General features: G+C 33.2%; 4 protein-coding genes across 4 annotated transcripts; 2 read left to right on the forward strand and 2 right to left on the reverse strand.

Moving 5' to 3' along the window:
• Positions 1–1,165: 1,165 nt before the first annotated feature.
• Positions 1,166–2,072, reverse strand: Bma-rpl-13 (Uncharacterized protein; the record flags this gene model as incomplete). The annotated part of the gene is made up of 3 exons (XM_001900981.2): positions 1,166–1,384; positions 1,471–1,557; positions 1,740–2,072. 3 exons carry the CDS (start codon positions 2,070–2,072, stop codon positions 1,166–1,168), a joined length of 639 nt encoding a protein of 212 aa, XP_001901016.1.
• Positions 2,073–2,549: 477 nt separating this feature from the next.
• On the forward strand, positions 2,550–10,083 carry Bm12828 (Uncharacterized protein; the record flags this gene model as incomplete). The annotated part of the gene is made up of 12 exons (XM_043080220.1): positions 2,550–2,595; positions 2,744–2,894; positions 3,159–3,396; positions 3,684–3,825; positions 4,220–4,350; positions 4,633–4,732; positions 5,035–5,327; positions 5,614–5,727; positions 5,853–5,971; positions 6,253–6,414; positions 7,307–7,511; positions 9,877–10,083. 12 exons carry the CDS (start codon positions 2,550–2,552, stop codon positions 10,081–10,083), a joined length of 1,908 nt encoding a protein of 635 aa, XP_042936154.1.
• Positions 7,508–9,683, reverse strand: Bm14359 (Uncharacterized protein; the record flags this gene model as incomplete). The annotated part of the gene is made up of 3 exons (XM_043080221.1): positions 7,508–7,598; positions 8,207–8,282; positions 9,659–9,683. 3 exons carry the CDS (start codon positions 9,681–9,683, stop codon positions 7,508–7,510), a joined length of 192 nt encoding a protein of 63 aa, XP_042936155.1.
• Positions 10,084–12,449: 2,366 nt separating the features above from the next.
• Bm6247 (Uncharacterized protein) lies at positions 12,450–14,281 on the forward strand (the record flags this gene model as incomplete). The annotated part of the gene is made up of 4 exons (XM_001900985.2): positions 12,450–12,707; positions 12,979–13,116; positions 13,436–13,579; positions 13,937–14,281. The coding sequence occupies 4 exons, from the start codon at positions 12,450–12,452 to the stop codon at positions 14,279–14,281; spliced, it is 885 nt and encodes a 294-aa protein (XP_001901020.2).
• Positions 14,282–16,158: the final 1,877 nt, after the last annotated feature.

A 16,158-nucleotide genomic window follows, 5' to 3' on the forward strand; every position in this document is an offset into this window, starting at 1 on the left:
ATATGATAACATCTACTGGAGGAAGTAGTTTTGAAATTGCATACAAAAACTGTGTTAAATTTAGAGAAGCCTGAACATTAAGGCAGTCTTTATTTTTTTGTGTTGCACAAAAAATGCCTTGTGGAACTGATCGTAATATTTGGCTGTCCTCACACTTCATGGAAGAGTTTACACTAATATTTGCAATATCAAGACGTATTTCATTTAGCAACTCAACAACTAATGTGTATAATTTGCTCGTATACGGACATTTCAGGAAAGACGTTTTGTACAATTTGTTAGAACAAGACACTAAAACAAAACGTAGACTTTTACGATTTGATTGCAATTTTGGTAGAATCACAACGCTAAGGCTGTAAAGTGAGCAAAATTCATTGCGATAGTTCTAACCAGAAAATACATCTACAGGTCTCATCAATTTCGATTTGATCCATATTATACTTAGCATGAGCAAACAATAACTTCCCAAATTTTTTGTAAATTCCCGGATTTTCTAGTTATATCCTTCCTTCCCATCACATGTTTGCTCTTGCCTAAGAAAATTTGTGCCAAAATATTGTAGCTCTTCGTTTGCTACATATTTCTTGTGATTATTCATATGCTATGTACTGTGTATTCCTGACCTTTTTGTCAAAACCGAACTTTTCCAATCAAAACAAAGAACGAAACCTAATCAATAATTCACGTCTTCGTGAATTTTCATATAAACGTTTTCGTGAATGATGCCGCCAGCATTTCTGTGTATTTATAACTCTATGCCTTGAAAATTGTTTACGAGAGACGTTGTTTACGTCATGATCGGCATTCCTACTCCTGTCAAGCAATTTCATTAAAATGGAAAACTTCGAAAACTGCGTATCATACTCTGTGAGTGGAATAAATTGAGTAATCAGAAACTTGCAGTATTCACATCTTTAAAGTACACATATTAACCATGCACTCATACCATTTACCTTCCATAAAAGCGCAAGATAATCGTATGATATCTGTTGAGCAGTGCGCTTCTCCGCATCATATAAAGTTTAAATGAAAGTTCTTTTAAAAGTCTTCAGAAAAAAAGAAAGGAAAGTTGAATATGCAGGTTTTCAAAAATATAACAGAAAAAGTAACAATTTTTATCAAAAAACAATTCAAAATACAACCAAATTGTTGTCCTCAGAAATATTTATCGTCTACCACCACCAACACCTTCTTCCGCTACTTCACGAGCCTTCTTATCACGAGCACCTTTTAGACGTTTGTCGGCGCGGAGTCGACGTAAATGACAGTACACTTTGAATTGCTTCTCTTCCTCAGTTATTTTGCGGGCCTTATCACGACGAATAACCTGCCTGACAGGTAAAAGGGCTCCACGCAATTGCGCAGCTAACTTGAGTTCGTCAGCCTGCAAAACAGCTCTGTGAATTCCAAATCTACCAAACATATATCTAGTGCAAGAAAAAAAAAGACATGAGTATGTGAAATACTCACTGTACTATCTCCTTTCTTGGGCGCGTTTAATTTCTTCGGAAATAATATTAGTTTTGACCGGTATTCCTTTAAACGTTTGACATTTTGCTGAAAATGATGAAATCTTGACTGGGAACGCGTAACTTATCTATGTGTTACAACAAGATTCTCTATTTAAGTGTCGTTTAAGATAAATTCCAAATTCTTCACAATGCGTCACATAAAAATAAAAAATGTGACGTTGATCTAAATCAACACTATAACCCCAAGAAAAATCCGCGGAAAAATACCTGCAAGGATTCCAGCGACCGGTTTGTACGCCTGTAATCCACTGCGATGCCAATAGTACGCGCTTCTCGTTTTCCAACGCCAGCTCCTTTCAGCTCTTCCAAGGTAAATCCTCGTCCCAGTCTCACCTTTTTGTTATATCGAATACTAGGACAACGCACTGCTGGTCTCAACAAACCGGCTACGGGACGAGGTGCAATCAGTCGACCTTTCTTGTATCGATTACGTCGTCTACGCTCTTTCCGTGCTGGTTGGTTAAACCAAGTGCGGACGCGACGCTGCCAGTCCTTATGAAAGTGTGCATTTGGTATCATATTATTCCCCTTTGGAGCCATTTTCTTGCCTACAAAAAAAATTTTGATCAGAAAACTTGGAGTAGTAAAATACTTACGCAAAGTCTATTTGCAAAAGTTTCAAGGATAAGAAGACTAGAATGCTCTCCAGAAGTTCAAAACACATATCTACTCTGCATTTCAGAGGCAAATTAAATTCATGTGAACAAAGATTAATAAAATTAAAGTTCATTTCGAAATAGGAATTATCCGTGAATTTATTACTATATGGATTAGAAGCTAAAGCAATTTACTCAGTGAATATGGCAATCTATAAAGCCATCCTAGAAAGTATGTGTCGCTCAGGTCTCTAATAGAAATAACTCCTTCTCGACAACCCCAAAACCAAGTTGCAACAGAGCTGTAATAGTCAACTTTAAATGATAAACTTCGCACAACAGACTCTGTTCAGTGGGTTCGGGTTGTGTGTGCTTATCAGGATTTGCTGAAGAAGGATGACAGTGAGGTGTGGTGAGGGGGATGCCTGCAGGGGAGATGTATCTCAGTGAGCGGAGAAGAAACACTGGTGAGAATTTCTATGTGCTCAAGAGGTATCTTTCAGATTTCTTAACAGTTTTACCAGTGGCAGGGATGACGGAGACGGAATGGAACGCCAAGTAGTTGTAAGAAATTGGACGTTCAGGTATTCAGGGAAATTTTTGTTACAATTGTAGGCATTAGTATTATTATGTCAACGAAACATTTGCGACGATATTTACAAGGAAAAAAGGCAACTGGAGAGGAGAACTTATTAGTCCAACAAAAGGAGGAGAGCTCCGAATCGGCAAATGAAGAAGGAAAGTCGGAAGCATTTGTGTGCAATAGGTTACTTTTTTATTTCATATATTTGAAAAGATTCAAATGGTAAATGCATTGAATAAGGGCCGGTTTTGCATTTTTCTAAGCAAAATTGCGGCAAAGTTTTGAGTTTTTGATTTGCCTTGTATAAGTATGATTTTTAATTCCCGTTAGTAGAACGAACTTTATATAGTCTGTTTCATGTCTTTATACGCACCTCGCTTTCTCGAGTGAAGATTCAGAAAGTCTAGGTCTAGCTTAGTTGTTTTTTGTCATTCTTGTATTTTCCAGATATAAATTCCTCGAGGAATCCGGCGAAGGAGGAGACGAAAGTTCTGGGCTAATTGAGGAAGTACCAGTAGAGAACATTCCGGAAAAAAAGGAAAAAAAAATGATAAAGAAGAAAAGAAAGGAAAAAAAAAAAGTACACTGTACTATAACAGATGATTTAGACATGTTGGATATTCTTTCGCTGGAAACTCAACTTCCCAAAAACAGTGATATGGTCTTTGAGAGAGATTTATTTAAGGTCTATATTTATGCATCCTTAATGAGTTAGTCATACTACTTTTCTTGTAAAATAATATAACTGAAATGTTCAATAGGTAATGCTATAATGAAATTTTTTCCCCAGTAAAAGTCTGCTTGTAATGCTTGTAAAATGCTTATACTTGTAAGCTAAATATTCACTGAAGGATTTATAATCAAAAGAAGTAGTAATTCATGTAAGCGAAAGGAATTTTAAATTTGACATGAAATTTGGAAAATTAATGGAACCCCATTAATTGATGTAACGAACGGATGTGATTGTTCCAGGTAGACAGTAGAATGCTGAACGTGGAGAATGAATTACGTTCAATCCTGGGTCGAAGAAGCACAGATGCACTTCAACGCGGACGAGTGATTTTTGGTAAAATAGTGAAAAAAAAACCAACTTGGCCAGAAGTTAAAAATGTTGGTAAGACATTTTAATTTAACAGTGGGTATGATTTTTTTTTCTCTCTGCTTAACTTTGTGTTTCGGTTGTGTTTTAATATACAAATTCTTTTAGATTCAATGTCTTCTTCCATATTCATAATAATTGTATTACATAATAATGCGTGCAGATTGAAAAGGTCAAAAATATTTCACTGGCATTTAAAAATTAATGCGTGGAGAAATTTTTCATTTATGCTAAATTTTTCTGGGATGCAGCGGATTTTCGATCATAGTTAATGATTTATTTTTATACATGGATAGCGTAAATACATAAAGCTGGTATTAGAACTTGAGTTATCACATGTAAGATTTATTTGTATTTGTGTCCTCTTTCCCACTTCAGGACAGAATTTTATTATCCATCTATTGTTAAGGTTTATCAATGGAATTAGATCGCATCGAAGATAATATATTGTGGTTCAGGTTTTCGCATCACACTTATTACCGTGAATTACAACAAAATTTTTGGATTGCATCAGAATCACTGAATCATAATTTTATATCGGTCTGCTTTCAACTTACATTGTCCAAAACTTTTAGAAGCATATCAAACAAAAATGTTGCTGCTTAAAATTTTTGCTTTTGTTATTACTAAAAACATCAGTATTTGCTATTTAAAGTATTGTTATTGAACATTGAACTTTCTTATATGAACACAGTAACCAAAGTAGAACATACAATCTTGAAATTTCGATAGGTTTCGATATTAATAGCCGAATTGTTTTCTTATGTCCTTAAGTGCATGTGTCAATTAGACACACAATGATTTTAACCAATATGGATTTAGAATATTTTGACACAATGCCCGTACCACTTAGATAGCCTGCTTATTATGGCCGAATTATTAAGACAACAAGAAGACTATCAGTTCTCACGTGATTTAATTGGTAAGTTTTAAAAAATTATTATTATCAAAAGTAACGATAGTTTTTGATTTTACTAATTATAATTTATTAATTTTGATTCTTTATTGTATCTCATCTTCATTGTGGCGTAATCTCATAATTAATGTACGATAACCATAACTCTCAGAATTGGTCCTTCCGTAATCTTTTATAATTCATCCAAATTTTACACTTATCACTAAACTTATTACTGTTTAGAAACCTTCAAGCATTATAGACAGAGATTTTTCACCTTATAGAATTCTAAGATTTTATGTGTAATATTTTATATTATATATATTTAGAACGTGGACTATTTTGCTGTGAAAGCGTATTTGCTCCTCGATTTCAACTGAGCAACTTTGATCATCGCATTGACTATGTTAATTTCGAAAATCGAGCGTTTTACTTGTTGCTCCATCGACATTTGCGAAACCTTGTAGACCGTCATTGCTTCAAAACGGCCCTTCATGTTGCCAGACTTATTTATCGCTTGGATCCTGTATCGGATCCACTTGCCATAATGCTTACCATCGATACGATTGCTTTGAAAGCACGGGAGTACAATTATCTAATTCGTCTATACAATACATTGCAGGTAATGGATTTCATTAAATTTCTGTGACCTGACTCACATTTGATGAAAAATGCTGTAAATCAGGGCATTAGATCCATTTTAGCAATTCATTACGCTGTGGTACTACATTAGATTTTCGTAGGTGTTATGTAGCACAGTGAAGAATTACCTCGAAAAATGAAATATCTTACAGTCACTTGAGGTTTGATTAAACGCTCTGATATAATCTGCACCTGGCTACAGGTAATATTAGTACAAAAAATATTATTACTTTTGAAATTTTTTTAGAGATCACATTAACTTTCAGGCTTCAAAAAACTTGGATAGACTTCCAAATTTCGCATATTCCGTCTCCCTTGCCTATTTTTTTCTCTTCTGCGAAAGTGGAAATGCTGGAGATAAGGAAGTTGCTGATTTTATGGTATGATTGTGCTTTTTAGGATTACTGATATAAGAACTGAGGAAGTTAGAAAACTAATTCGACAATATTTTACAGCAATGTCAAACTTCCAAAGAAAAATTCTTCACTTATATTGTAAATTTTAGATTGCTTCGGCTATTCGACATTTTCCAACAGTGCTACTGAAACTTTTAGATGCAATGAATGTGCAGCCTGACCTGACGGTAGAAAATAATAAATATATGAGCGCATTAGCTCATGAAAGGTTAATTCCGAATTTCTGGGAAGCAATTTCTAGTTGGAATCTTTGTTTGAACTGAAGTAATTGACGAATAGTCAACCTTTTTTAATTTTAATTTCTACTTTTTGGTGTATCCACATTAAAATCATCATGAGTAATAATAAATCTTCGGAAATTTTAGGGAGCTTATACATATTACAAATAGCTCTTCGTATTTCTCTTAGCATTTTTTCACTACATATATAAAAAGCACCATGAAAATTTATTAGAAATTATTTCAGCTTGGATTTAAAAGTTTTTTTCAGAGAAAGTGAAGGAATAAAATTGCTCACAGCAATATATGTGAAGCTAGCATCGTCTATTTGGTTAAAAGATCCGTCGATACTTTCATGGCTGGAAGGAATCACATTAGCAACCATGTCATCATTCAATAATTTCAAAGAAGAACTTGCCGATTGGGAGAGATTGCAAGTTTTTGTAATATTTTTAGACTCCTAGTATCATTGTTTAAATTGGAATCATCCAGCTAAATCGAAAAAAGTGGTATTTCGGAAATATTGTTTTTTGTATTTTAGTTTTCCTCGTAGTAGTAGAAAAATCTTCTGGACTGCTTTGTCAGTTCATTTTTGAGTGAAGTAACCATGGCGATTTTCAAGCTGTTTCGTTCATTGCGTTGGTTAAATTGTCAATAAATTAGATCGTCTAATTTTAGTTTACATGATGTGCTGTGTTCTGTCCATATCTAGCACCATAATAATAGTGAACATTTAAAACGAACAGAAATACATTGTTTATAAGTTTCATAATACAATAATTTAAGAACGTAACTTCAAGGTTTATTTATTTATTTATTTGTTAAAAAGGAGGAAAATTTCATTGTTGTATGAATTTTGCACAGAGTAAAAGTAGTCTATATGTTATATATAGGAATATTTTATGGGGAAATTTCAGTTGCTTTCAAACATCATCCTTTTTTTAACCTAAATTCTTTAGGCTTGAATTATCCAGGAAAAGTTTTCCGATTTTATGGAAGGAATAAATATCACTATTCTTAGTTTTGAATAGACTATGTAGTGTTAATGGGAATAGTCAGTTTCAATATTAAATGTTTTTACATATTATGGAGATAATGGCAGGCTAAAGCAGAGGAGGCACTTGTAAGTTGAGCAGATATAAAAATGATACTTGAAGTAATTGGTTTCAGTAATAGAGTAAAAGGAAGAAGGCAATCAGAATTCTGGATCCCGTGGAGTCGAAGTTATGCATGATATATAATTCCTTCCTATACTGACGATAATAAGGGAGAAATGAAACAACCAAAGAGCAAAATTAGACTGGAAATTTTGAAACTTATTGCAGGAGAAAAACATGTTATATTGGAATACCGCGGAACATCGAACGACATGCATACTTATGGGAAGTAACAAGAAATGCGGAATGGATTCTATCAGATCCCGCACCACCGTATAATAGTCGAATGATGTATGAAAGAATAGCGAGTACACCGCGGCCTGATTCCTTTTTCTCAGGACTACTACATTCCGTGTGGCCCAATTACGATCAGGTAAATGTTGGCTTGATTAACTCATACAGAAATAATAGTGATGACATTGCACATAGATAGAGTATCACAGAGACACCGAGAGCAAATCTAAAAAAAAATTTTTTTTAGCCTGCAGAAGTCTGTTTTATTAACAATTTGCTTACAATTAATGATACTAACTTTAAAAAGAACATTTCCTTTGTATTGCTAGAATATTCAGTTGGTAGACTTAGTTGAGATACTTTGGGAAGTTGCATTAGTAATAACCCTAAGATCTATTAGATTAACTAATTTGCTGATTAAGTAATCCAATCAGGGATGGTGTAGGCACTTAGAGAAATGGAAAATGAAAATCAAATATCTAAAAGCGAAGGAGTAAAGCTTAGGATATCAATTTTTGATTTTGACGTATTTTAATTCCTCTTCTGGATCTTTACTATTTCATTAAGTAAAAAGTCATCCTATTCATTAAAATTTAGTGATCAGCTGAGACAACAACAAGATAGTCTTTCAATTTTATTTCTAGAAAATGTCTGCTGTATCCTGTTAGTTTCAAAACTTCCGGATTCTTAGTGGACTGTCTCATTTGACTATAGTGTGCAGGGCTTTATATTGGAGCTCTTTACACGATTATAGTGTATTCATAAAATTTTTGTGTCACAAATAATTTGAATAATATAAATGCCATAAGAATACACTGTAGAAACAAAACATACTTTGATAATGTAACTCCTTGTGGATCGTTAAAAATTATAGCATCAGCATCCGTATCATCTGACTCTTTTTTTTCATCTAGAAAAGTAAGCAGAAAGCGATGTTAGGATCTTATTGCCAAATATTTCTTCACTTTGTTAAAATCAATTTCGTGGTTAAATCAGCCATTTGGACAAAAAATGTCTAACTTGAATTTTTAAAATAAGACGTTATAAAAACGACAAAACAGCTGAAACAATTCACGATTTTACCAACAGAATGAAAAATTTAAGTTACTTAGTTTAAAAAAGAAATTACCGTTTTTAAGAAAAAAAAAAACCATCTCTTTTAAGGTTAGCTAAAGTTACGACTAATTCCCCAACAAAATTTAAGAAAGTTTAATTATTCATCTTAATCAGCAACAGCAAAAGGAATAAAGAAGATCATGACCTTCTTTCACGCTTTGAATAATCAGAAACTTTTTGCTTACTTATATGCTTTTATTGGATCAAAATCCTTGAATAAAACTGATATCAATAGGCATCCTAAAAACAAGGACTTGTACTCATACCATCTTTCAACATTTTCACAAAATACCAGTTGTAGGAGCTGGGATAGCTCTTGTGAGATGTGGAGAGGGAAAGATAAATTCTTGTTTTCTTATAAAACCAGTCTGCCCTCATCACTGCTTTGTGTTTCAAACATGTGTTATTATGCATTACTGTTTATTTCAATACAAAATTATCTGGTCATATTTTTCCAGACATTAAAATGACGTTCTAAAGAGACAAAAAGATGGAAGCTTATTTTTTAATTAAACTTTGTTGAAATTGATCTTTGATCGATTTTACAAAGCTGAACTTAACATGGCCCTGTCTAGATGAGATCTGAGTCATTATCTTTTAATATATTTGGAAGTGCGGCATAAAGATATTGAGATTATGAGTGATAGGAAATAATTTATATCCGATTGTAATGTTATATCCGATTTAAAAACGCTTCGTGTATTTCTTGTACCTTAACAGAGTTTGGAAAAAAAATAGAATTCGCTACATTTATTTTATAATAGTAGCTCTTCATATTTTAACAGCTATGCGATATGTGTTGAGCACAGAAAACAATCTTTTGCATAGTACTGACACTGGGCGAAAGAGTCCACTAACGGACATTGATAATTTGTTGAAACAAGAGTAACGATTTGTAAGATCGATGATGTAATGCCAATATGCAGCGTGAAAAAAAAAAATCTAAAAAAAATGGATGGATATGGTTTAAAGTAATCAGATTAAGTGGGGTTTTTTTATTAGCTTTTTTTAACTAAAAGCTTACCAGCTTTTATCAGACATTGTTATAATGCGCGATAGCTCTTTCTGGCAAGCAGTAGATGAATTGTATTTTTGGGCAAAGAAAGTTAATAAGAAATCTTTAGATGAAGGATGGTCAAATTCCAAAAGAATAGAAAATAATAATCTTACCAACAACACGTCGCGAAATGAACATTTGCCGGAGCTGCTGGATTTGTGCGGTTCTAATAGTGTACTATGTTGTTGCTTTGTCTCACTCACAGTGGTAACTGTAATAATAAGTTAATTAGTTGCAAATGAAGATATCTTGGGAGGGGTCATTTAATCGTGTTTGATATGGGAAGTACATAACTGTATGTATATTTGCTGATGAGTTTTATCCTTTTCAGGCTCAACACTTGAATACTAGCATTGAAGAGGTACTAAATGTTTTACGCGGGATGTTCGTTAATGAAGCAACTGACGTTAATAACCGGGAAGAACGTAGTAGGGAGGCAGTTGATGAAGTGGAAGATGAGGAGGTAGAGTCAAGAGAGGAGTGCGGCGTAGCTGGCGATGATGATGATGCCGAAGCCGGTCCAGCTGGAGTGAGATAAAAGCCTGAGGAATAAGGAGCGAAGGGAAGATTTTATGCAATGAGCTAAAACTGTGTTAGTACTTTTACGCCCTCTTTGTTATGCTTCTTATGACGAAATAATATTTATTCATCCGTTTGCTGGTGTATCTATGTATCCATATGTATATATTTTTTAAATATATATATTTTAATCGTGGTAGACATTGAGCCAAGCTGCGAAATCTAGAGAAAAAACGTTGGGGACGGAAAAAGAGAAGGCAGAGAGGAGAGGAAGAGGAAGCACCGATTTACTTATAGTACTAATGGATTATTTTTAACAGCTCTAGTAGGAAGATTTCGTACCGTAATAATCGTAAGATTCATTGTTTTTTACTAATGAGTTTCCGGTTTTCTTTTTTTCAGTAATTATTGTCATGCAGAAAGAAATCAAAATTTTGAACAAACTGGGAATTCCTTCGTGTGTTGAAAAAAGCTGACAAGTTTTTTCGGGCGTAAACAAATATTAGGCCTATTTGTATAACAGTAAACCCAAAGTGGGCGGCTAGAGAGATGAAGACATAAATTTATGGAATTATTTAATCGATAAAGCCAATTTTTGTGTTTAAAACAGACAGCTGGACAAAACAAAAACTAGAAATTATAGGATTAAGTGCAGCGAAAAGAAAGGTTGATAAAAGAAAGTATAATTTCTCAAAGTAGTTTGTTCCCATTTTTTATTTTGTTGAAAACGCGAAACTAAAACTATTCATTTACCTTTTGTTTATCGAGAAGGAAACGAAAAGAGAAAGCTAATGAGTGGTGATAGAAAACAGACTCAAGGCTCTCTTCCTCTGATTTCCTTTTTTCCTCTTGCTATCTCAATATTGCAAAAATCGTTTTTTATGCTAGCTATTTTCTACGAGCTGCAATAGTCTAATAATGATGCACTTTATCTTGAATTAGGATTTAAATCAATCAGTACATTCATAGACTCAATAAGTTTATATAAAAGTAATGAGTTCATATAACAAAAGATGTTTGATTAAAGGATCGTTAGGTATCACAATGCATTACGAGAGTTCAAGTCTTATTATCTGTACTGTTTCATTAAGTTATCTGGCGGTGGTTGCATTACTGGCGAAAAAAAAATCTAACGTTTGAGAAGTAGTACGAATGGTTTTTCTTTCGGTCTAGGTTGAACTTTTACCATGATTTTGAGTCTTGTCTACAGTGTCATTTTTTTTGTAAAATTTCTACGCAGCAAAAGAAGAAAACAGGTAATCTTTTTCTTAACAAGGAGTTTCATCTTTCATTGGCGATATAAGAAATTATTTCATCACTAAGAAATAGAAGCATTATAAATCGGAATAAGTTTGCGTATTTTAACGACAAGTCTTTTTATTTACAAAAACGTGAATTGAGGTGAGGTAAACGAGGATCTTAGTGTGTTGAATGGTTATCAGTCGGGATCATTTGTTTCAAAAAAATCATTTTGAAGGTAATTAATATTTTGTGTTAGGAAAATGCAAATATTGAAGAGAAAGACATGGATATATTTTAGTAATAAATTATCTACAAGCAGGGATGTGATATTGCAATAAATTTATAGATGCTTTACAAAGAGGTATGAGAGAGAATTTCGGATAAGTTTATGGATAAAAATGTGCGAAATGCGGCGATTTCCGGAACATAATACTCCTCCTGGTATAGTTCAGTAATATGCGGAATTATGAAGAACTTCAGTACCGCATGATTTTTCATCAAATGGCGGTATATAACTGATCGTAAGTATTCCTTACATTAGCTTTTATTCTTACTGTAATGTCTTCCCTCAAATAACTTGTACAGTTGTTTCTCTTCTTCATTTCCTTATTCGCCTATAGTTTGATGCTGTTTACTAGCTGATTGCTCCTGATTTGTTTACTTGCTTCCTATCCTTGTTATATAATTCGTATATGATATTCGTATTATTCTCCTATGTGTTCTGTTTTTTCTTCGATGACGAATTAGTTTGGAAATTGTTATTAAATATTTTACCATTATTATGTTCATTAAAACAATCAAATCCGTCTATACTCGGCCAGAGTGGAGCTCTGGTAAATTGTTCCTTGGAAGAGAGATTGAGCTCATTTCATTTAGAGGGCATTTCAAAGTTATTTGCTACAGGGTAGCCTTTCATTTGTAGGTAGTCATTGTTAAAATAAATTGGTTGATAATGAAGTGAAAACGGTTGAAACTTTATACAGGTTTCACTATTATCTAAATTAAACCAAAATTCTATTGTTCATTTATTTTGGGTGGTTTTTTTTTTTTGTATGTGGTAATCTGATACGTCGTACTACTGCAGATTTTTAAGGTAATGCACTTTGTACTGAATCCGTAACAAATCATCTCATTCTTATCAATATGGTTAAAGAAGAAGAAGAAGCTTCTGCATCACAGGCGAGCGTCCTTGCTGTTTTAGCAAGTAATGAGAATGGTTTAAGTAACGAAGATCTGATGAAGCGAACAACGGGAATGGATGTCAAGGCACGTGGCGAAGCAGTCAATGTCTTGTTATCATCGGGTAAAATCGAAATGTTACCTGGTCATACATCTGGTGCATTTATCTTACGTTTAAGGAAGGGCACGCAAATTGCAGATGCTACGCATGAGGAACAGTTAGTAAGCAGTTCTTCATTTTTGATCATTTTTTTTTTACATATTGTTGTCATTAAGCAATTGATGAGATGACATTAAAATTATGCCGAATTGACTACCAGATAGTTTATAATGGCTTTTGGCACTTTCGTTTTCTTCTCCACTTTATTCTGCGGGACATTTCTGATCATATTTTCCTACAACTATTTAAATATTGGAAGTTACTCGTTACTCATTGCTTTTATCGATTTTTCGTGTCCTGTTCAGTTTGAATTTAAAATCACTTGTGTTGCAGATTTATTCACTAATTGAAGAGTCGGGTAGAAAAGGTATTTGGATACGAGATATTCGTGATCGGACTGGTTTGTCGCAAACGCAAATGCGTAAAGTTCTGAAAGTATTGGAACAACGCAAACTTGTCAAGTCCATAAAAGTTTCTTTTTATTTTTTGATTTTATATATTTGAATAGAAATCTCTTATTTCATGTCGATTCGTAGATTTGACCCATTTTAGTAGGTCTTTTTTTTTTACTGATGTTTTAATAAGCTTCCTCCTTTCAAAGGAAGGGAGTTAATATTTTATCATTTTCTTGTTTTTCATCGTTTCGAACAGTACGATGCACTTTATTTACATCATTTTCGATGTGCTATCTATGCAAACAAACAAAAAAGGGAAAGAAGAAACGTGAAAGCATCATTCGTAAATGAAACACCAATTTAATTTTAGTAAAAAAAGATGCATCTTTTTACAGGCGGTAGGTACAACAAAAAAATGCTATATGTTATACGATATGGTGGCAGATGAGTCTTTAACAGGTGGAACATTTTATTCCGATCAACAGTTGGATTCACAGTTTGTCGAAACTCTGGCACATATTTGTGTTGCGATGTTGCAGGTGATTTTTTGTTATAGGTTTTGAAATAGCTGCTTAAATTCGAACTGATACAAGCACTCCTAGTAGGTTGCTTACAGCGCAGTCAGTTCGATATTTGTCCTACCTCAAATTTTTGAATACACTTTCAAACAGTTTGAGTTTTTGAAAATTATTTCCGAAGACTTCTGGTTCTTCCGGAAAGTTATGTTGCTTAATTACATATTACTTGTTACAACGGAATATCATTAATATAAAAGGCGTGTCTTATTTTTATTTTGGATTTATCAACTCTTTGTGTGGTGCAGTACGAGTTGATTAAATTTTATACTTGTCAATGTTTCCCCCTTGATGTTTAAGATAATAGAAAAAGCATTACAGAGCAAGCGGAAGTTATCTGAAGATAACCACAAAAATGACCCTTCAGCTGCTCGAGAGTTTGCATTCGTTCGTTCCACCGAAGTAGCACAATTCATTCGTGAAAAGGGTGTTTGTCGTGTGCAACTCAGTGTTGTGGATATTGAGAGTATCCTGTCAGTAGCACTGTTGGATGGTTTCATCGAACGACGTGCAGATGGCATGTATCGGGCCCTGACAGCTAAGATGACTCGCTGTGCTCCATCTCTTTGCCCTTGTATTCATTGCCCCATTCAGGCTGATTGTAAACCAGGTCATATCATATCACCGCAGAATTGTGAATATTTTGTCACTTGGTTAGGCTGGTAATCGGATATATCAAATTATGCAGGTTATTTTGTATGGAAATCGTCGGAGTCGTTCTATCTTAAATCAATGCAGAATATTTATGATATCATGGTAGCGAAGATTATTTTGCGTTTCTTGGATTACTGTTTTTGCTATGCATTTGTTATACAATGAAAAATAAACTTTTCACTTCTTTTGTACTTTTAGAATTTTTCTGATCCTTCACAACTGAAAAGTTCGAATATATAGTTCGGTTTTTCTTCGTTTCCTACTAATCCTTCTTAATCGTTCTCCATAAAACTGTGCTTCCACTGATAATACTATGGAAATATTTTTCCATTTTGGGTAGAAATGAATTAGCAAAAAAAAAAACTTCATTTCAAATAAACAGTTTTTCATTGAAACAAGAAAACATCTCATGAATAGTAAAATTTATGTGTTTCTCGGGAGGAAGTGTATGGTGATAAAAAATCCATGAAATCATTTCAAAACTGGACTGACTGAGCAAGCATAATTGACCAGTTGGACATTCTTGTTTTGCCTCTACTGATTTCATCTATTTTTACGGCAGAGTTTTCGAAATCAAAATTGTCAATTCAAATTACAATACCAGTCCAAACTCCAGTTGACGACAAACACCCAGTTCTCATCTCATCTGATGCTTAATCGTTACCCCAATTTGCTAAGAATTTCTCCCCCACAAATTAAGAAAAACTTTCAAGTATTGGTCAAACATTTCTCTCTGCTTGCTTATACAGTTTAGAAAATTGAGGATGTATTTCCTTCCAGTTATAAAGTGAAAATTATCCAATTACTATTATGAAAGGTTGAAAAAGGAATGAGTGAAGTTAGCATCAAATTAGCTTATTTGTCACTGCCCATACTTGTGAGAATAAGATGCATTTCAATATTTTTAAAGTAAAGTCGTTATTTTAAAAACATTGAGTACTCATTTTGCTGTTAGTGAGATTTCGAATTTTATAAATCAAACACTTAACTTACATGAATTGGAATTTCTTTCTTCTTGATCTCGATTTTTATATATTTTACGTACAAATCACAGAAAAAAAAATAAGTAAAGGGATTCCAAACAAAAATGCATTTCACTTAAATTTTGCTTATTTTTCTGAAATTTGTGCATTATCTTTATTAAAGTAATAAATTTTGAGGCTATTTCAAGTATAGCACCCGAGGAATAGATCAGTTCCATCTTCATTACTGTGACGATTATGCTCTTGAAAAGAAAATAAATGCTAAAGCGTGAATTCAAATTCCATTTCAATTAAGTCAGATTTGAATCAAAAAATAAAAAATTGAACTACAATTTAATATTCCCTGAGATCATACTGATAACTGAAGTGGAATGAATCCTTTCATTTTGATGTAGTTTCAATGTAATCAAGCATTTAATACAAGTTAGCTATTAATCTAATTCGCATAATACACAAATGATATGTATTATGGCTGATTAAAATCCAATAAATTACAAGAGGTTCTTCGAAAAGATCAAAATTTTTATATTTCATAGTTCCATTTGTATATTTCAAATCTCATTTATTGGATTTAATAAGTTTAGCTTTTTAATAAGATAGTTGCAACTAATTATTGCCCAAAAAATAACTTCTTTCATCAGTTTAGTTTTGAGATTAAAGCTAGCTCACAAGAGACTTAGAGAAAGGTGAAACAGAAGAAAGAATTTTATATTATAACGAATATAAGGATCTTGAAGGTCTGTTCAATTTTCAATGAAATTTAATGATTCATATTGCATGGGAGTTGATAATTATGAATATTAAGGCCGAGATTTTGAAATGAAAGGGCATTTTCATTCGAAATTGAAAATATATCATACTGGTATAGCTCTGTTTGCAAAAAGCGCTTCACTGAAAGCATATTTA

Source organism: Brugia malayi, assembly GCF_000002995.4.
Source record: "Brugia malayi strain FR3 genome assembly, contig: Bm_v4_Chr3_scaffold_001, whole genome shotgun sequence".
Classification (NCBI taxonomy): domain Eukaryota; kingdom Metazoa; phylum Nematoda; class Chromadorea; order Rhabditida; family Onchocercidae; genus Brugia; species Brugia malayi.